This window comes from Ricinus communis, chromosome 7 (genome assembly GCF_019578655.1).
Source record: "Ricinus communis isolate WT05 ecotype wild-type chromosome 7, ASM1957865v1, whole genome shotgun sequence".
Lineage (NCBI taxonomy): Eukaryota > Viridiplantae > Streptophyta > Magnoliopsida > Malpighiales > Euphorbiaceae > Ricinus > Ricinus communis.
In genome coordinates this window covers 23,690,983-23,710,729 of record NC_063262.1, presented here as the reverse complement: position 1 = coordinate 23,710,729, position 19,747 = coordinate 23,690,983, and the positions used below count along the sequence as shown (strand labels likewise).

Here is a 19,747-nt window from a genome sequence, read left to right as displayed (position 1 = left end):
TAGTCAATATAGATATTGTGTTGATATCTATATAAAAGAATATTAAAAATTGATTTTAAATCAGAATAAAAAAATTCAGTAATAAACTCATTATATATTAAACATATACTATTTACTATATATCTGGAACATTGTTTTATATTTTAATTTTTTTAGCTACAGATAATGCAAAACTCTACTTTTTTTTAAAATTATATTATTAACTTAAATTATACAAATTTAAATTTTTTGTGCATAGTGTATATTCCACTACCATATCATCTATTTTTTAAGAAACTCTATTTTTCAATAGTAGTCTTAATTTACCAAATTTCTTCATTTTTACATTTCATTATTGGCCATACTTAAATAAATAGGAGTATTGCATATTTAAATTGTGTAAATACTAAAATAGTAGCACCTTTTCTTTTATCACAAATATAAAGGATTTATTGAGCAGAAATTGGCAGGTGGTGGAGAAGGGAACCAAGTGGCGGATAACATGACTAGAATTCCCGCGTCTCTTCAAATTGGATTGTACCAATTCGATGCAGCTCCTATAAGTGTTAATGGTTTGCTGTTTCATGATACGTGTGGTATTAAGCAGTTAAGGCGTATGTGCCTCTAGTCTCTTCAAATTAAATCCAATTGCATGCAAAAGATCCAGAAACCAAACCCCAAAGAACACACCAGCAATTGTAATTATCTTTTTGACTCTTGCAACAAAAAATTGAAGTCCCCAATCTTCCCTGAAAAATCCTTATTTAAATAAAACTTACCTAAATAGTTTTAATATTGAATTCTTTAAAAAATCACATTACTTTTATACAAATTATTTTCTTTTCAAAATAAATTTATATAAATTAATCTAAATCTTTTAATTTTTCATTAGGTAAACACATAAAATATTGAACATCATTTTTAACCACGGCAACTTAAATTCACCAACATTTACGCCAATCAATCAACAATTTGTGGATCGAGATTTGAGAATTTGCCAATTCAATCTAATCCACTAAGATAGAAAGATAATCAATCCGATCCATCTCCCAATTATAGATCTGATTGGTTGGTCATATATTATTGTTTATTCAGAAACAATCAAATTTAAAATCTTAAGGAAAAAAATAATTTTTTATTCGACTAGAGTGATTAATCTCACCAAAATATTTTAATATATATAAATAATGCATACTGCATAAAGTTCTGATAAAATTTAAATATAAAATAAATATCCACATCAGTACACTGAATTTTTTTTAAATATCCTTCTTTTTATTTTTTTTGATAAAGGAAATAGTCATATTAAAATTTAGATACTGAAAAGAAAAAAACTATTGGTACCATTTAAACACTTAAGGTAAAACTTAGGTACCACAAGAGCAAATTAACGGAAACGTGCAGTAGACACAGTTTCCTCGCCTGGTTTGGACCAGTTAAACGTCGCTTTCACTGGACACGACACCGCAGACAGTAAGTCGGCGGCTGCGGCGCGTCCTTGTCGACTTCTGTCCGTAGGTTTTGTTGTCGGCTAACGCCGGCTACTTTTTCCTTTTCTCCACTGTTGATCAAAAACCAAAATTAGTCTTTTGGCACTGAGAGTTAAACTCCGAATTGTTTTCGTTAGCATTGTGGAAGACATTGGGAGGATAATGAATCTGAGCCCTTGATTTTGAGCTAATTGGGAGATCATGTGTTCGAGGTTTATGATGCCTTTTTTAAAATTAAAAAAAAAAGAGTTGGTTGAAAGAGGTATCTGCGGTCTTCTGATAATTGGTTTTGAACCTGACACTTGTGTTTTTCTGCATGCGAATTGTGGAGGGATGAGATCCTTGTGCAAAGTCGTTATTGCCCCTGCGATTTCCAAACTTTCTGTCTTTGCCATCTACTGGGTTTTACTTTTTTTTGTGTAGTTGGTAAAGAAAAAATAGAAAAAATCTTTTCCAGCTTCAATGCATTGTGATTCTTAAAACTTGATCTTTGTATCAATTTTCTATTTTATTTTTACCTTTCAGGTTTTAAAATAAAATTTGTAATTAAGGTATTTATTTTTATCATTTTATCTCTAGAATAAAGAAGGTTTCAGTTAAGTTTTAAATAAATAAATATTTTAAAATTAAACAATGAAAGTAACAGACAGAAAATAAAACTAATAGCAAAAAGGAGATGTTTCCTTATTTCATTTACATAAATTTATTTATTAATTTTTAAATTAAAATTTTTAAAAATTTAATTAAATATAATATACTATTTTAATAAAAAAATAAAAATTTATTAAAATATAACACTCTTAAAAATATAATAATTTTTAATTATTAGAGATGATAGAGTAAGACTTTTTAAAAAAGGCTATCATCGTCTCAAGTAGTACTTAATTCTAGACTATTGAAAATTAATCTTAGAAGAGGTAAATAAAAATTTCTAAATTGACACTTCTAATTCTAAGGATAAACGACGTATGAATTTGAAAAAAAAAATCTAGTAGCTTAATAAATTTAGTTTATAATATAAAAGATAATTTTTATTTTATTACAAAAATTATATTTAATATATTTTAAATTAAATTTAAATATATATTTAAATTAGAGAGTGTAAAACAAAAAAAGATTCGATTCGGGGGGAGGAGAATCAATATATCAATATCATTTATTTATCAATTTTAAAGGTGATCTTAATTTATCGCAACACAAGAAGATTAAAGTTGATAATTACCGGTCCTCTTCGTTTCTACAAAGAGCCAAAACTAATGAAGTTGATTAGGATTATCACACTTTTCTACTCTCCAAAAAAGAAACTCGAATATTTTCTATATAAAAACAAACAGAAAAAAGGAAACTGGAGCAAAGGCCTATTTTAGTAATTGAATACTGTCTGCAAGAAAACCCTCCAGCAAGCAAAACCTGTACCATATGACTGACCCCAAAACCAACAAGCCACACACACCACACCAGCACCAGTCCCTGTTTCACCCATTCTATATTTTCTACCATAAAACAAACAATTCCATCGTCTTCCTCTCTCAATTCTCAGTATCAGAAAGAGAGACTTGGAACTGTCTTCACAAATGAAAATGGCTACATTTCTCGTCTTCCTTTTAATTCTCTTATCTTCACTTAATGGTTCACACCAACAGCAGCAGCAGCAGCAGCCACTCCTAAACACTCTAGAACAAGACTCACTCTTCAAGGTTCTCTCCTCTATTAACTCAGCCATCCCGTGGCCCACTCTCTTTCCACCAGATGACCTTTGTTTCTCTCCTCCACACGGCGTTGTTTGTGAATACTTCAGTGAAGAACCCAGCACCCAAGGAAACGATACCCTTTCGCTTCACATAACAGAGCTAAATTTTGGGTATGTTTCTGACTATTCGCCAAACCCACCTTGTTCTTCTAATTCCACTCTTAACCCACTTATCTTCACTTCCTTTAAGTACCTCCGTAAGTTGTTCTTTTACAAGTGTTTTATAGAGACAGCTGTTTTAGTGCCTAATGTTTCTCTGACTAGTTTTGGTTCTAATCTTGAAGAGCTTGTGTTTATTGAAAACCCAGGTTTAGTTGGGTCTATCGATGGCATTATTGGTAACTTCAGTAGTTTAAGGAGGTTAGTGTTGACTGGAAATGGGGTTTCTGGGAATATCCCAGATGGGATTGGTGATTTGGTTAATATTGAAGAAATTACCCTTTCAAGAAACAACTTAACTGGTGGTTTACCATTTAGTGTTACCAAGTTGAAGAAACTCAGAGTCTTGGATTTGAGTCAAAATCACTTTGATGGAAAGGTCCCCGAGTCAGTAGGTAATTTATCTCAGGTTTTAAAGCTTGATTTGAGTTCTAATAGGTTTTCTGGTAAAATTCCAGATAGCATGGTTCATTTGCAGAATTTGGAGTTCTTGGACTTGAGTTTTAACAGGTTTGGTAACTTTGGAATCCCACTATTTCTAGGAAAAATGCCCAGATTGAGAGAACTTTATTTGAGTGGGAATTTACTAGGAGGGCATATTCCAGAAATATGGGAAGATCTTGGGGGTATTTCAGGAATAGGATTTTCTAACATGGGTTTAGTTGGGAAGATTCCAGCTTCAATGGGAGTTTACTTGAAGAATTTGTGTTATTTAAGGCTTGATAGTAACAAGCTTGAAGGGAAAGTGCCAAAGGAGTTGGGGTTCTTGGAGTTTGTGAATGAGATCAATTTGGAGAACAATAATTTGAGTGGTGAAATTCCATTTACTTCTAATTTTACTGCTAAGATTGGTAAAAAGTTGAAGGTAAATGGTAATACAGGCCTGTGTGTTGTTGATGAAGATTTTGGGTTTGGTAAAAAAACTGAGGGCAGTTTGGGAAAAATGAAGTTGTGCAACAAGTCAGATGTTCCTAATCCATTTCTTTTCAAAGAGGATAATTCTGTTTCTTCTTTATCACCACCAGTGCAGGTGTTATCTTCTTATGTTTCATATGGGTTAATGATTTTGGGTTTTTGCTTGTCTTTGCTTTGCTAATTTGATGCAGTGAGACAGTGATAGCGGCTAACAGAAAGAATAGGATTCCAATACTCTTATTTTTTTAACCTTGGATAGGAAATTTTTGATGAGAAATTAAGGGAAATATGTAAGTATGTCTTTTGTTGGTGAAACTAGAAACCTACACATACTGTGTTACTTACTGTTGTTTTTCAATTTGTAAAGCTAATGAAATTTCTGGGTTTCATTTTTCTTTTCCTTTTTCATATGTGTGATTGTGAATTGTGATTTAGCATTCTTTTTATTAAATGAGTTCTTTTACTGGGTTGCAGTAGAAAACTCATTGGGGGATGATTAACAAATGTTAAAGCTACCTTTTGTAGCTTGAATTTGTTTGGACTTTGGCAATTTTCAATTTGGTCAAACTTGTACAAGTTCTGTTTGAAACTGCAAGGCACAGGATGTCAATTTCTTATTCTATTAAACAATACCTGATTGTCGTGCTTGAAGCTGAAAGGTTTGTTGTTTGCATTCTCAAACAAGCCATGTGTGATGTGGGACTTCAGACTGCAAGAAATCATGAAAACTAAGACAAAGGCAAAATCCCTGCCTACTATTACAGTACAGGGATAACAGCCAATGTTCTTTGGAAGTGACATGGACACTAGCTGTGACTGTAACAACTAATCCAAAAAATAAAAATAAAAATTGGTGCAGTAGGGTAGGGTCAAGATATGCAATCATTTTTTCATTATCAAAGCTAATATGGTCAGCACTTCCAAAAGAATGTAAATTTATTCATTCCTTTTTATGACGTTGATTTAATACTTTCTACAACAGTAACTAAAAAGGTGTTTATGAAAAGATAATTTCAAATATGCAGACATTGTTCTTTGACATTTAATGAATACATAAGTACTTCTCTAAGCTCAAAGTATGGTGAGATTGATCATAAAGGCTCTTCTTTACAGAAAAATGATTTGGTACTAACACATGATATGTACCAAAAATGGATCATACAAATGTCTCGTGAAGGTTAAAAAGAAAAAAAGAAAGAGAAGGAAAACAAAAGTGAACCCTCTTCAGTTCAACTAAAATGATTCTAGCTACAAAGTATAACAATAACCCAAAAGAAGAAAAAAAAAACCAAACATTCTCAAGAAATTCCAGAAAACCCATTTTCTGCATCTTCATCAAAAGTATTAAAACTTGAAGAAGCAGTTTCACAGAGCTCACCATTAAGAGAGTTGGATATCGAACCAGAATCAGAACCACAATCTGCATCTAAAGCCTGTGCTTTGGCTCGAGAAGCTTTCGAGTTTGAGCCATCTTTTGATTTCTTTCTCCTGGTTTTCTTGGGAATGTCAGGTAGGTTTGATAACGAGTCGCTTGCTTGGCTCTGATCCTTACTATGTCGAGTTGATTTTCCATCGGCTAAATCTTTCGTTGCATTTCTTGAAGATTTCCTTGATTGTTTAGGCTTATCTGTTTTTTCTCTAGTTGGAGATTCACCATCTAGCCTTTCTGTTGAGGAAGGTTTTCTTGATGCTTTTGGCAATTCTGGTAAGTCTCTGTCTATTCCTCTCGACCTTGATCCTCTTCGACTTGAAGAATCTACTTGCACATTTTATTATAACAATCAAAGTTGTGATGATTCACCAATTTTATTTGATATTCATGATTCAATAAAGGAAACTTTGATCATGCCGCAAAAGATAACCTGAGATGATATTTTTTTTTACATTTACATCCACATTTCGAGTTTCGTCATCAGAATTTGATTATCCATGATTCATTACTTTATTTGTAATTTGACAGAGGAAAAAAGAAACATTATGTTATAAACAACAATATAAAGGTTATGATATGATACCTTCAGAAACCCAGGTTATTGAATTGTCCTCTTTGGGTTCTCCATTGCTGTTTAAAGGAGCAGATGAAAATCCACCAGCTGGGGCTTTAAACTCGTTCATCTACAATAAAAGAAAAGAAAAAAAAAAGGTGATTCTTGACAATTTCAAAATAGCAGGTTTAAATTTCACTTGGGTACATGAAGGAGGAAAATACCCAGCTTGGCGAAGTCACCGAGGGACCATCCCATCCAATGTGGGCAACATGCTTTACATCTGTGGGATACCCTATCTGCATTTCAGGCTCTTTCTCATTATCTGCAACAGTTACCATGCTATATAATATAAGAATATGAACATGCAAAATAACAATTTGTGTATATATATATAAGTAGAATAAAAAATCATACCAAATATTTGAGATATGTATCTTAGGCCTTTTAAAAGACCCTTCATCTTGTTGTTTGACATTATAGTAAAGAATATGTATATAATATGAAATTAAAGTAAGCTTTCCCCAAGTTGTCTTTTCGCGAGAGTCAGAAATGGAATTTCAATTCTGCAGTCAAAAGAAAAAATAATATCTTTTTCAGACACACAAAATAAGAAAACTTAAAACATGCGAAACAAAAACCTGGTTTTGATGTGCAATAGAAGTCGCCGGCAATCAATGCAGCCTTAAACTCAAACTGCATGTCTTAATTTGATTATACGATAAAGGTATTATTATACAAATTCTTGAAGGCGACGAAATGAAATAATAAAAAAAATAAAAAACGCAAAGAAAAACCGTAAGATCAAAAACATAGAAATGTTTTTGACAAATGTGTAAAAAGGTCAGATGGCGAAGAGAAAAGGGGATGAATTAGCAGAGGAATTGGTGTTTAAAGCAACACTTTCGTTGATTTTATGGCTGTTAATTAAAAACCAAAAATGGAGCCTATTTTTTCTGTATGAAATTAATGTTATAAAAATAAATGTTCTATTTCAACTGCTATATTTAGCATCCTTTTAATGGGTCTTGCTTCATCTAATTGTAAATGACAAGGATATGCTGCTTTTTCTTCTTCTTCTTCTTCTTCTTCTTCTTCTTCTAAGAAATAAAAAAAGAGATACTTTTTTTTTTTTTAATGGCCCTGCATGCTTCTGAACTTAATGGCGCTTGCTTACTACTCGGATGGAAAGATGCACTATTTATAAGATATTATATGGATAATCTTTTATTTATTTATTTATTGATTAATCTTTTTGTAAAAAAAAAAAAGGATTTATTACTATAAATTCGATAATAAGATGTAATTGTAAGTCTTAAGTTCCAAATGATTGCTGCAATTTGTTTCATAATCATTTCTTGGATGAGCAGTGAATATGAATAAATTTACATGAATTTTTATATGAAATAGTTAGACAAATGAAAAATGGACATTTCACCTATCACTTTAAATTAAATCACTTTTAATAATAATAATAATAATAATAATAATAACTTGTGTAATTTCTTTTTTTCAGACAAAATAATAATTCCAACCAAATTGATCGCATAATGTGTGGCCTATTGCAACCGTACGTTAATGGTTCTCTAAATTCTAATAGGAAACCACGAGTGTAGAATCTGTAACATAAACAAGGCACTACAGGAGGGAGGGGGTAACGCGACTACAGAAATACCTGTCGTTTGGTGAAATTCACTCCTCGTTTATTGCCTGCAGTATGACCTGGTCACAAGAATTTCTGGCATTGTACTTGAGTTTTGAATGATTATTTGAGTGATATGTTTCTCCTCAGGTTCTAAATTGATCGACTTGTCAGTTGATTTTTTTTTTTTTTTTTTAATGGAGATATAGCATCATAAACGACATGCCAATGAAGATGGAAATGTCGTCTGCTTTAGCAAATAAGTATACAATTGATTTTCATTTCCAACAGTATACAATTGATTTTCATTTCCAACTCTGATTCAATGATGCTTCTGTTTTCCGTGGAATAAATGAGAGAGAAGAAAATATGGTTCATTTATATTTTTGTCATTCCACCTCATTTGTGAACGTTAAGACGGTAAATTTTCATTAGATTAATAGTTCAATGATCGAGTGTCTGTCTTGTAATGTAAGTCGTCAAAAATTTAAATTTTTAAATAATTAATTAAAACTTCTTATATATGATCTTTTTAATAAGAAAACAAAGATATGATTACCACTCGTAGAATCTAATGTAAACAAAAAGTCAAATATAAGTGAAAGAAAAATAAAAAGATCAAGAAAGTTGAATCAGCAGCAGCAGCGGCCGCTCATCAGGTTTTCATATTGTCCATTCCAACACTAGCCTGCAAGAACGTCGAAATCATACGTCAGCGAGGAAACATAACACTTTGTTTGATTTTCTTTATTTTGTTTTATGACTCTTCAGATCATCTTTTAGGAACTTGATTGAGCCAAATTAAAACATCTATCACGCAAAATCCAATCAAAACTTGGTAATTTTATAGTGTTGAATCTTACCAAGAGCTTGTGATTCTCTTCCAGAAGTGGTTTGAAGCTTGTGCAGAACTTTTCCATGTCAGAATTAATATCTCCTTTTCCACCTATAACATCCATAAATTTCTTCCTATCAGGAACAAGCTTCAACGCCACCTGCATTTCAATTGAGATTCAGTGAAGTAGCTCTTGCACACTACAAAAGCTGAAACTAGAAAGTTCATCAGCTGAAGATCCTGAATCCTGACGATCGGGTTACGCAAGAAACTTTTTCAAGTAATGAAGTTATCACATACCAAGTTTAAAATTATTCAAAATAATATGGGTCCTAATAATTCTGAGGTCATAGTGTCTCTGAAATGTTTGAAAAAGCAAGAAATTCAACATTTTTTAATTTTACCGAGAAACTTGAACTAGCTAGCCAGTTATGCCATTTCTTCAAGGTCTTGTTATATGAGTCAGAGCAAACTTGTGTCATGCTCCAGTTTGGATGACTCAATAAGTTGCTAAAAAGCTGCACCAAGAAATCCATTGCCCTGGATCAGTGAAAACAAGGTATCAAACAACTTGAAATTTCCTGATTTTCTCAACTTTACGGGAAAACTTGCTTACCTTGTTAACCAAAGTAGTGCATTCGTGCAGCTGGAAGAGGCTTTTGCCGATTTAGCATTGATCTCTGACTGCACTATACTACGCAAGAGATTAAATTCTGATGGGTCGGTTGAATACTTATTCTCCAACCTCTGCAACAGGAAACATAAGATTGTAATATCACCAGTTTCTCATTGCACCAAAAAAATAAAAATGATACTCTTAAAACAGTAGACTGAGGCCGCCACTGTTATGATTATTATTGTCAAATAGTATTACAGATCAATTGGTTCTGATTGAATTTAATATTTTAAAATTATCTCTCCAATTAGATTAAAAGAAAAGAAGAGCCCATATTATCAATCAAACTAACCCTTGAGTCGATTGATGTGTCTCCTTTTAGGCAATATGGTGGGAAGGATATTGAGAAAAACACTATTCATGCAAAGAAGGAACATCTTACCGAAATATTACCACCAATATCAGATTTTACAATGGACATGGCTGATCCGAAGTTATCTGACATCATGAGAACTAATAAGATAGAAATTAATTGATAAAAAATTATCACTAGAAACAATCATAGAATATTTTATTAAAAGAATGGGTACCTAAAACAGGTAATATTGTTTTGCATAAATCCAAGAAAGGTTTTGTTAAAACTTGTCCATCTTGAGACTTGACATGTTGAATCCCTTCTAAAGAGGTACTGAAAACAGTTCCCTCCATTCTTGCAATATGTTACAGCCTACATTAATTAACACACCTCAAATCTTGTTCAATATATATATATATATATATATATATGTGCAGGTTGTTGTTAGAAAAGGGGAAGATTTCATCAAATAATAGACATGATAAAGGGAAAAGAACCTGTGAAGCAGTTAAATCAAAATTCAGAGCGAAGAATTGAATGAGGGAGAGAGGAAAAAGAAAATTCTTTGGCTTTTTTTTTTGGTTTATTCTTAATGTTGAGGTAAGAGCATCGGATGATGATGCAGGTATTTTTGGAACGACAGCGTTTGAGATATTGTATTAGTTAAGCGTTAACTAATTAGCCGGATAACTCGTTGAGAAAAAGGAAAAATCAATAATTACAATTAAAAATAATAAACATTTTTCATGTTCTATCCATTTCTTTTATGTTTTCTTTCTATTATTCATTAAATTAGATAAATCACCCGTAAATTAAAAAATATTATATAAATTAAAAAAATAATCAAACTTAATATTATAAATTATTAATAAAATATAATAATTTCAAACATCTAGTATATATATTATTTAGAAAAACATATAATCCTCATCTTATTACATCCCCATATAAGAAATAAAAATACAATACATCACAAAATATTTAGCACCGAGCAGATTATAAAAAAATAAAGGTATAGAAAATAATATTATTAGTATATTTATCACCATCGGTTATAGTATTAAATTATTTTTTTAATTAAATAACTATACAATTTTTGTAATATAACTTTTAACCATCACGCTAGTTGCAAATGATGAAGTACCCTTAAAAGAAAATAATAAATCATGATATTTTATAGAGCCGATATATAATTAATTTGATATTATGTTATATATTTATATTTTTACCTATCATATCTCTTGTTGTGGAAGAGAAAATCACCATATGTATTTTTTATTATAGATATATTGTCAATTGACTATCTTTATCTTTACAAAAATAAAGTGCAAAATGAACTTTTTAATTTTTATCTATTGTAACGGTATTTGAAAAAGTGAACTACCAACGGGGTACTCATTGCATAGTAGTAGACAACGGTGATAAGGTTTGTTTTTCAAAATATGAGTTAATTATATGGATTCTTAGATCTATTATTAATAATAATTCGAAATCTTTTTACATGCTAAATATTCTACTCATCAACGGTGGGCAATAAAAACTTTTCTTTACAACAACATCAATAATTTATAAATAAAATCATTAATAATATATCATTAGTCAATTTTGATAATAAAATTAACTTTATAATTGAAAACCAATATTTTAATGGTGGCATAACATAAAAAATAACTTAATATAAGAGGTAAAATAGTAATTTAAACTTAAGAACTTTTCCCTTTTATTTCCTATAATTTTCTAAATTAAAAAAAAAAAAAAGAGAGATTTTCCTCATTTTTTTTCACATCTTTGCAAACAAGAAAGTAAAAGAATAACTTCTCTTTCTTTGCAAACCAAAGTGCAAGAGTGAACTTATGAACGGACTAAATGTAACCAACCGTAAACTTTGTTGATATCTCTCTCACATATCTATGCCACCTTCAATTTCTTTTCCCTTTGGTAAATAAGAGAAGATTCAAATATTGGAGGACCTCATAATCTTTATGAAGCTTTTATATCAACAATTCAAATCACATTAAAATGAGCATAATTTTTACTTTTTAGTACAATAAAAACTTTAACGTCTAACAAAAATAATAATTTTTAATTATTATTTATCTGTAATTTTAAAATTAAATTATATTGTGTTTTGATAATATTGATCTAAAAATAATTATTTCTAACATATTTAAATTATTCTCAAAATAAAATGTGCTTAAAATAAGAATTAAAGTAAGAGAATCAATTATTTTTATCAACACTAAAATTAATTTATGTTAAAAATTAAATTTTATTTTATGTGATAAAAAATAAATTGTGAACGAGTTTAATATTTAATAGTAAATTTAATGAATATGCTATAATTTTTAATTATCAGATCTAATTCTTTAACTATTTTGACTTTACAAAGTTAGTTTTATAAAAATTTAAGGAGGTTTTAATATAATGAAAAAGAAAGAGGAATTTAATTATGTATTAATTGAACCCGAGTGGGAAATAGTATTTAACCCAAATTGAAATTACCTCAAAATTTACTTTCACTTGACAGGCTAACATGCAACATTAAGGAATTTAATAAATTTGGACAAAAGAAATGCAAAGAGAATATATAGGATTATTATTCACCATAAAACTGCTATGACTCTCCCATAGCAGCAAAACCATTTCATGTCAAAAGCGTATACATTGTAATCACTTTTACTCTATATATAAAGAATAAATGAATAGAGAAAGAGACAGAGAGATGACTATGTGAAAAACAATCTATATTTGTGAGTCCTTGGCCAATTGCATGTATTCCTGATGCCAAAAGGATTGAGCTAATAGTTCTGTATTCTCCATAAATTCTATGCCATTTTAGCCTGCATTAAAATTATTGGTACATAATGTTTAGATAATGTGTGAAATGTGGAAACAGTCTTCTGATAAAGAGCCTACCTTGCTTAGGTACTTCTTATGAATTTTCAGTGCCCCCTCGCACACCTTTTTAGCATCCAGACTTCCAGTAATATCGCCCAATATCTGAAGAAAAAAATTAAAGCTCTGTAAGATGAATGCCAGATACAATATGAGATGCATATGCACATGCATGTTCCTTCTTCCTTTTTCTCAGAGTACTGCATATGCATGCCATGGATGCAAACGCCAGGTTCGAGAGAGATGGACCTGGACAACATCATCTAGACCCCTTGCTTCCTTTAGAATTTGCTTGTTCCTGGCCTCAAGAACACTTGCAACAAGGAAAACTGCAAGTGGACTGTTGTCTGAATATCCAGTCTTCACATTGTTCTTCTCAAATTTGCCACATTGCTTCAGAAGCTTGTCATTTAAAATAGGTAATCCCTTATCTGCAGCAGAAATAGGCTCCTCGTATGAGGAGAAGATGCTTGGGTTGTACTCCATTGCCCACATCAGCTGAAACAAATCTATATCACTGTCTTAAAATAAAGTTGACCAGAAAGGGGGGGCTGAAGCGTGATTCAAGAGAGAAATTAAATCATAAATTTCTTCCAAAATTCCACCTCAGTGTTTTCCTCTTTTTCATATTGAACTGCCGAAATCATAAATCTCAAATACTTATTTATGCTAAGGCTGTTGATATCAGAATTTCAAAGATAGTTCCCTTAAGAATTCAAATGCCCACCTTTTAGATTTAGAATTCTCCTGTTCTTTTTATATTAGAAGTCGCACAGGAATTGTTTGACAAAGTGAAATGATCAATAAATATATTTCGCAACGAGCTGAGACTTGACAAGACAAGCTTATCACTGTAGCTACAAAACCATTGATTAAAAGCAGCACCTTCAGTAAAAATCAAAGATTAACCTATTAATATAAATTTATGAGGTGAGATGGTAATTTAAAGAAAAATAAATAAGCATTGTTTAGTGGCCATGGGTAACAATCAATTCCCAACTTTATGACTGCCTAAATTAAAATTTCATAGCATAGGACCTTATCTTTCCTGATTACAGATTTTTACAAATATAAAGCTCAACATAATAATTTAGCAGTAAGAAGACTCTTGATTCTATCCTCAAAATGCTTACCAAATGAATCCCTAATAAATTTCTAAGGCAATTTCAAATAACTACACAAATCCGTCCTTACCTCCCAAAGGTACAGGGCATCTGCAAAAGTGAACTCTCTTCGAAAAAGTACCATCAACATGCGAAATGCAAACAGATATTCACCACCATCAAGCTCTTCTGCCAAATTGAAAGGATGTAATTTAATTAATCTGCAGCACAATAGCCTCTTTTGGTGCAAATGCATACACAAGAATATGCCCATACAAGTGAAGAGAGCAATAGTAATGGAATTATCTGTTATCTCTTTTATGCAAAAGTTTTATTTTGCCTACCTACCTTGGACAACATAAGTTTTGAGGAGTATACAATAAAGCACCAGGTCCATAATACCAAGGATAAGCAATGGCTACAACCTTGACCAATTTAAAGTAGAAACTAGAACAAATACCAAGGTGTGGATGAAGTGATTATAACCTCAACCAATTAAAGGTAGGAACTAGAAAAAATACCAAGGTGTTGATGGAGCTTTGGATCAACAGTTTTTATTACTTGTGAGAGTGTGCCCAGCTGAGTTTGCACCCCCATTGAACTTGCACTGCACCTAAAATTTTCTCTCTGTTATAAAACAAAAGCAAAAGGACAACTAACATTAATAGATGCCATCAGTAGGACAAAATGACGTAAAAGAAAAGGTTTTAGGTCACAAGTTTTTAATGAACTTGTCAAACAAAAATAGGGAAAAGAGAAATTAGCATCACAACTGGACTCTCTATGCAGATTGCTCAACACATTCACACAACTATGGATCCAATAGTAGTATAAATATATATGTAGTATCTTTCATCATTGAAAAGAAAATGAGAACTCATTAACAAACCTAAGACATCAGCACTTGCCAGAATATCTGACAGTAGCCTAATGGTCAAGCACCAGCCTTATTGTGCAAGCAATCAAAAATCAAAACCTGCTTTAGTCACCATGTCTAAAAGAGGGGTTTCTAACTTCTTTTAGTAGATTACATTCCTCTACCTATTCCACATGCCCCTTGGAAAGACTGAGTATGGATTTCGTTCTTGGATGACCTAGAACAGCTAAAAGAATGATTCTATTTTAGTTGTAGTTGATAATATTCTAGAATGACCATTTTACTCCATGTAATAAATAAATTGATGTTTCATATGTAGTTGCATGGTCCTTTAGAGAAATATATCATTTGCATAGTTTACGTTCTTTCACTGTGTTCAATAGAGATGTTAAGTCTCCTAGTTATTTTCGAAAAACACTTGAAAGTTTTTTGGCAAAACTTTGAAATTTTCTTCCGCTAGTCCAGAAACGGATGGTCAAACTGAAGTTGTAAATCATAGCTTGGGTCTTATGCTTAGATGTCTTGTAGGAGAAAAACAAGGTACTTGGGATTTGGCACTTTCTATTGCTGAGTTTGCCTATAACAATTTTATTAATTGTTCTACAGGTAAAAGCCCTTCTAAAAATGTTCATGCCGAGATTAGGTAAAAGGTTGCATTAAGTCATGAAAACTATAAAATTTCCGCTGATATGCATGTAGGAATTTTATTCGTGTTAGGCCTGAAAGATTCCCTAAAAACTCTTTGATGAAACTAGATGCTAGAGCCATTGACCTATTCTCCATTCTACAGAAACTTGGATCTAATGCATATTTACTTGATTTGTGTAATCATATGAATATCTGTCCTGTTCTTAATGTGGGGGATTTATAACCTTATCAAAGCATCTCTCAGCCTCCTACTTTGCCTTCTAGTGTTTCTACATGTCAACACGTGCCTAAATCTCCTTTTTCACAAAAATCGAAAGATGAGATTGAGGTAGTTTGTTACTTCTTCTCAAGGTGGTTTAAGTGATATGGTCATCCTGATTCTGATGCTACTTGGAATTAGAAGATGAATTTCAGACTTTGGATTCTACTCTTTTGGATTTGATAAATGGACTTGGATAGAACTCATACCTAAAAGCTAGCTCAAAGGAAGACGGTACTCAATCCACTTATATACACTATAACAACCCAGTAATCGAGTGATGTGGGATAAGTACAACTTCTAATAGGATTCTTACTTGCAGTTTAACTCTCCAGAGTCGAATTCTTTTCAGCCCGGCGGGAACGAAGCAAAACCGTTTTTGAAAGATCTTAGAATTACATAATTGTAGAAAAACGTTCATAAAATAATATTCTTAGTTATTTAGGAATCCTACTGTTGTTAACAATTCCTTCCTAGTTAGTAATAGTTTTTAAGTTTTTCTATTTAATAATAGTTTTAGGTTTTCTAGTTAGGAATCCTAATCCTGGTAATGTTAGGATTGTTTTGTGTTTTAACATCCACATAGGTTAAATCATATTTTCAGAAAATAAAATTTAATCTTTCTTCAAGCTTTATGCACTCGATTTTACTGTTCTAACTAACTATAGTTTAACCATGTCCCTTGACTACCCTAATATCACATGCAACCTTTTAGGTTTGATTGAAATCACAATTTCATTCCATAAGTTTCACAGTTGACTATGTGCATGGTTCCTTGATCCTATCTTACATTAATATAAATCAATTCCACAATAATACAACTAAGCCCCTAGATGCTTGCATGTCTACAAATTGCTTCGATTGTGGTATAAAATGCATACCAGTTTCTGCATGGCATGATCAAAACACCAAAAGGCATCTGCTTCATTTTCAAGAAGAATTACCATTGGAGAACAAATATCATTCATTCCTGCACAAGCAATATATACAGCGTAACAATTACTTTGTGTGGTACAATCATATAATTCACTGGAATTTACCTTGTACATAACCAATGTCATTATCGATCCATGCATAAATTGCAAGAACATCCCAAAGTTTTGCCTGGTTAGACTCACTCTCATAGAAGACAAGTGTTCGATCTGTGCGAACAACATCCAGACCTACAAAAGAAAATCACTAGCTATGTCAAGCTCCATCAGAATTTACAAAATAACTACCGAAAACATAAAGATTTGAGTTAAATAGACAATGATGCAAAGGAATGTAACCAATACACTTCAGTTTAGCAGGGTAACCCTAAAAGACTCTGTATTAGGCACCTCTGGCAGAGCTTGTACTGTGTAAACAAAGAGTTTGAGAGTAAGCATTATAAAATCTCCAAGATCTTTTTTTGGTTTGGAAAAAAAAAATAGATTCTCTGTTTTTATACCACATATTCTATTTTAACACCAAGACATGGAGCGGTTTCTAGAAATCGAAAATAATTTTTCTAAATTCAAAATTCATTTGTAATAAAAGTGGAGTCTTTAATTGATGCAAGAAATGCTAGTTGTGCACTCATTATAAACTGCATAAGTACTACTTGCATTCAATATGTGAGTGAACACTTTTCCGGAAATCAATGAAAGGAAATATAAAATCCTTTGCGAAAAAAAAAAAAAAAAAAAAAAGAGAGGTTTTGCACCATGTACATACCAATCTGATGTAAGGCAAGCATCCATTGAATCACTTTCTTGTCTGAAACTGCATTACTTACATGTCCTCCATGATCATTGTTTCTCGAAGAATCCATTATTGGTTGGCCATCATCAGTAATGATGGGCGTTGTAATAAACTTTCCACTACCAATAACTGGAACCATGTTTTGACAGTCGGCTTTCCATCTGCAATACTGCTCCCTAAGATGCCAATAACTTGATTCACTCAGTAAATAAATTACATTGCTTGTTGGAATAACAAAGATGCATTAAATAAATGGAATGTGGGAGGTGTTCAAAATTGGAAGCATGGCCATATCACCATAGCAGCAATGAGTTGACAATGGGATTAACAAAATCAACATAACGACACAAAGGAGAACATACAAGACAATATAATGTCATCTATTTATTTTCCGTGTCTTGGATGTGAAGTATGATTATTGTTCTGGCCGAAATAAACTTATAAGCAGGATTTTAATTAACAATTAACAATGTAGGATATTGTTGGAATGTGTTGGCCAGCATGGATTTTTTTTTTTTAAAGTTATTAATTTAACATGTATTAAACTAAATATACAACATATAAATACTTTCAATATTCAAAATAACTACTCATGAAGAATAAATTATGAATATAATGATCAAAAAGATTACTTGCTACATAAATTGTGGTTTTATATAAATGAATAACAGAACCTCTCACAAAAATTAAACATAGAAAGGTAATCACCACGGTTTTATGATACCAATGGAGAATTGAAGAAATAAACTTTGAAATTACTTTTCCTGTTAAACACATCTACTAATACCAGTAGATTGATAATCCAATACACATGACCAATAATCTGATATTACAAGACAAATATATTTATAAATAAATGAACTTTGGTACAGAGAAGTAGGATAATAAAAACTTCTTATATCAAATCACAAAGGAAAGCATTACCTCCTGTTTTGCCTAAGCTGATTCCGTTCTTCAAATGTGCTATTAGGATCATAGCATCCTAACAAGAACTCCCAGACTAATCCTTTAATTGTGGGATGAACACCCTAACATGAAAAACAAACTAAAGATAAACACACCACCTTTAATGGGTGGTTTCTAGCTTATAACACATAAAGGAGCAAAAGTAATATACCAAATGAATGGCTTGAATTAACATCATGACAACAGTGTCCTTAGCACTAAAGTTATCCTTATAGATGAAGAAATGGCAGTAAGAAAAGAAGAAAGTAGACCAAAAATTAACAGAAACTAGCAGAGGGTATAATGGCTTTTGGATACAATCACAGTGCACTTGTGGATTTAAAATGACTATCCAACCAAGGAGATAAAATACAACAAAAGGCATACCCCTCTTTGGATTCGTCTAAGCACTTTCGCAATGTCCAAATGACCATCTCCAGAGAATGCAGCATGCCATCGTCTTGAGCTTAGAGTTTTCCCAGCCTGTGAAAGTAGACTGATTTAAGCATGAATAAAATGCATAATAAAACCCAAATACCCTATCAAAATATGAATCATAATGGGAAGGGATAATTAAGTAGAACCTAGCTATTCAACCACAAAAAATGGTACAAGACACATACAGCTCTCCATCGCTGACACCAGAAATCATACATTAAAGAAGAGGTCATTCATTTTTAACCAAATATTTAAAAGGGTTCTTTCTTTATTATTCTATCGAGTAATTAACTTTCAATCAATCAATTAATCCATAAACTATACCAATATACCAAACGCGCTCAAATCAAAACATCAGTGGTCATAAAAGAATTGATACTCAGCAGGAGCAAAACTAATTAATTCAAGAGTATTAAGAAGGAAGCATACCCTAGGCTTAAAGCGGGGCTTGGGAGCATCAGCTTGGCATTCGGGTCTGATTGGATAGAAAGTCCCAATATCATCCCCTCCTTCAGGTTTCTTCTTAAACATACCACAACCAAACATCCAAACTAATAATAAAAATCACTCACTCGCCAACTGCATCACAAATTTCACCAGCTCAAAATGAGCTTTTTCTTTTTATTTTGTCAATCCTCATAATCATATGACATCCATTTGCTATGTCAAATCAAATATGCGATCAAATTATCGACAACCGAAAAGCATTTCAAACAAACCCACTTAGCCAAATACAAAAGTACAATCAGGAAATGAATAAAGATCAGCCAATTTCTACAGAATTCTTATAATAATGAAGAAAAGATCTGATCTTCTTTACCTTATTCAAGAAATGACGCATTAATATTCAGATAAGACGATCAAAACTTAATTCTCTGTGTTTCTCGAAAACAAGAGCATCAATGCATGCTAATGCTATAAAAGTTTTTCCCCAGAGGTTCTTGAAAATGAAGGGATTCGGGAAAATAAGACAAAGATACTGTAATAATATAACCCAAAAAAACTAATATAAATCATTTATTTTATTTTTTTTAAGGCAAAGAATCTCTCTCTTTCTTAGTAGCGGTGTTGAGATTTTGGACTGTTAACTTTTAAATTTGAAAATTGAAATGTCCTTTTCTTGCATCATTG

General features: G+C 31.7%; 4 protein-coding genes across 13 annotated transcripts; 1 reads left to right on the top strand and 3 right to left on the bottom strand.

The window, feature by feature from the left end:
- The first annotated feature begins 2,358 nt into the window (after positions 1-2,358).
- On the top strand, positions 2,359-4,692 carry LOC8279694 (piriformospora indica-insensitive protein 2). The gene has a single exon (XM_015725758.3). The coding sequence runs from the start codon at positions 3,044-3,046 to the stop codon at positions 4,472-4,474; it is 1,431 nt and encodes a 476-aa protein (XP_015581244.2). The 5' UTR covers positions 2,359-3,043; the 3' UTR covers positions 4,475-4,692.
- Positions 4,693-5,289: 597 nt separating this feature from the next.
- LOC8279695 (CRIB domain-containing protein RIC7) lies at positions 5,290-7,352 on the bottom strand. The gene is made up of 5 exons (XM_015725759.3): positions 6,920-7,352; positions 6,696-6,844; positions 6,503-6,603; positions 6,309-6,408; positions 5,290-6,049 (listed from the first exon to the last, which is right to left on the bottom strand). Exons 2-5 carry the CDS (start codon positions 6,754-6,756, stop codon positions 5,592-5,594), a joined length of 720 nt encoding a protein of 239 aa, XP_015581245.1. The 5' UTR covers positions 6,757-6,844; positions 6,920-7,352; the 3' UTR covers positions 5,290-5,591.
- Positions 7,353-8,420: 1,068 nt separating this feature from the next.
- Positions 8,421-10,488, bottom strand: LOC8279696 (glycolipid transfer protein 1). Of its 3 annotated transcripts, XM_015725770.3 has the most exons (7): positions 10,224-10,488; positions 9,962-10,098; positions 9,814-9,884; positions 9,372-9,502; positions 9,160-9,295; positions 8,784-8,915; positions 8,421-8,608 (listed from the first exon to the last, which is right to left on the bottom strand). In XM_015725770.3, exons 2-7 carry the CDS (start codon positions 10,077-10,079, stop codon positions 8,576-8,578), a joined length of 621 nt encoding a protein of 206 aa, XP_015581256.1. In that variant the 5' UTR covers positions 10,080-10,098; positions 10,224-10,488; the 3' UTR covers positions 8,421-8,575. The 3 variants fall into 3 exon arrangements, with proteins under 3 accessions (XP_015581256.1, XP_048233011.1, XP_002529838.1); XM_048377054.1 differs by having other exon boundaries at positions 9,962-10,488; XM_002529792.4 differs by having other exon boundaries at positions 9,814-9,869; positions 9,962-10,488.
- A 1,561-nt stretch (positions 10,489-12,049) lies between these two features.
- LOC8279697 (rab GTPase-activating protein 22) lies at positions 12,050-19,747 on the bottom strand. 8 transcript variants are annotated; one of them, XR_007216710.1, is made up of 13 exons: positions 19,437-19,747; positions 19,046-19,195; positions 18,566-18,661; positions 18,351-18,407; positions 18,158-18,261; positions 17,268-17,409; positions 16,390-16,671; positions 14,246-14,351; positions 13,816-13,913; positions 12,871-13,119; positions 12,643-12,726; positions 12,410-12,566; positions 12,050-12,097 (listed from the first exon to the last, which is right to left on the bottom strand). XR_007216710.1 is itself a non-coding variant. In XM_048377050.1 (13 exons), exons 2-13 carry the CDS (start codon positions 19,160-19,162, stop codon positions 12,552-12,554), a joined length of 1,341 nt encoding a protein of 446 aa, XP_048233007.1. In that variant the 5' UTR covers positions 19,163-19,195; positions 19,437-19,745; the 3' UTR covers positions 12,355-12,551. The 8 variants fall into 8 exon arrangements, 7 of the variants coding, with proteins under 7 accessions (XP_048233003.1, XP_048233006.1, XP_048233008.1 ...); XM_048377050.1 differs by lacking the exon at positions 12,050-12,097 and having other exon boundaries at positions 12,355-12,566; positions 16,390-16,478; positions 16,549-16,671; positions 17,207-17,409; positions 19,437-19,745; XM_048377053.1 differs by lacking the exon at positions 12,050-12,097 and having other exon boundaries at positions 12,355-12,566; positions 16,390-16,478; positions 16,627-16,671; positions 17,207-17,409; positions 19,437-19,743.

Coding starts and splice junctions, on each gene's coding strand:
- LOC8279694 (XM_015725758.3), top strand. CDS start 3,044: ATGAAAATGGCTACATTTCTCGTCTTCCTTTTAATTCTCTTATCTTCA.
- LOC8279695 (XM_015725759.3), bottom strand. CDS start 6,756: ATGTCAAACAACAAGATGAAGGGTCTTTTAAAAGGCCTAAGATACATA. Junction 6,604..6,695: donor ATACATATCTCAAATATTTG/GTATGATTTTTT, acceptor TAACTGTTGCAG/ATAATGAGAAAGAGCCTGAA. Junction 6,409..6,502: donor CGGTGACTTCGCCAAGCTGG/GTATTTTCCTCC, acceptor CTTTTATTGTAG/ATGAACGAGTTTAAAGCCCC.
- LOC8279696 (XM_048377054.1), bottom strand. CDS start 10,079: ATGGAGGGAACTGTTTTCAGTACCTCTTTAGAAGGGATTCAACATGTC. Junction 9,503..9,813: donor ATATTGGTGGTAATATTTCG/GTAAGATGTTCC, acceptor TTCCTGTTGCAG/AGGTTGGAGAATAAGTATTC. Junction 9,296..9,371: donor GCACTACTTTGGTTAACAAG/GTAAGCAAGTTT, acceptor TCACTGATCCAG/GGCAATGGATTTCTTGGTGC.
- LOC8279697 (XM_048377046.1), bottom strand. CDS start 19,162: ATGTTTGGTTGTGGTATGTTTAAGAAGAAACCTGAAGGAGGGGATGAT. Junction 18,662..19,045: donor AGCCCCGCTTTAAGCCTAGG/GTATGCTTCCTT, acceptor CTACTTTCACAG/GCTGGGAAAACTCTAAGCTC. Junction 18,408..18,565: donor TTAGACGAATCCAAAGAGGG/GTATGCCTTTTG, acceptor TTCATCTATAAG/GATAACTTTAGTGCTAAGGA.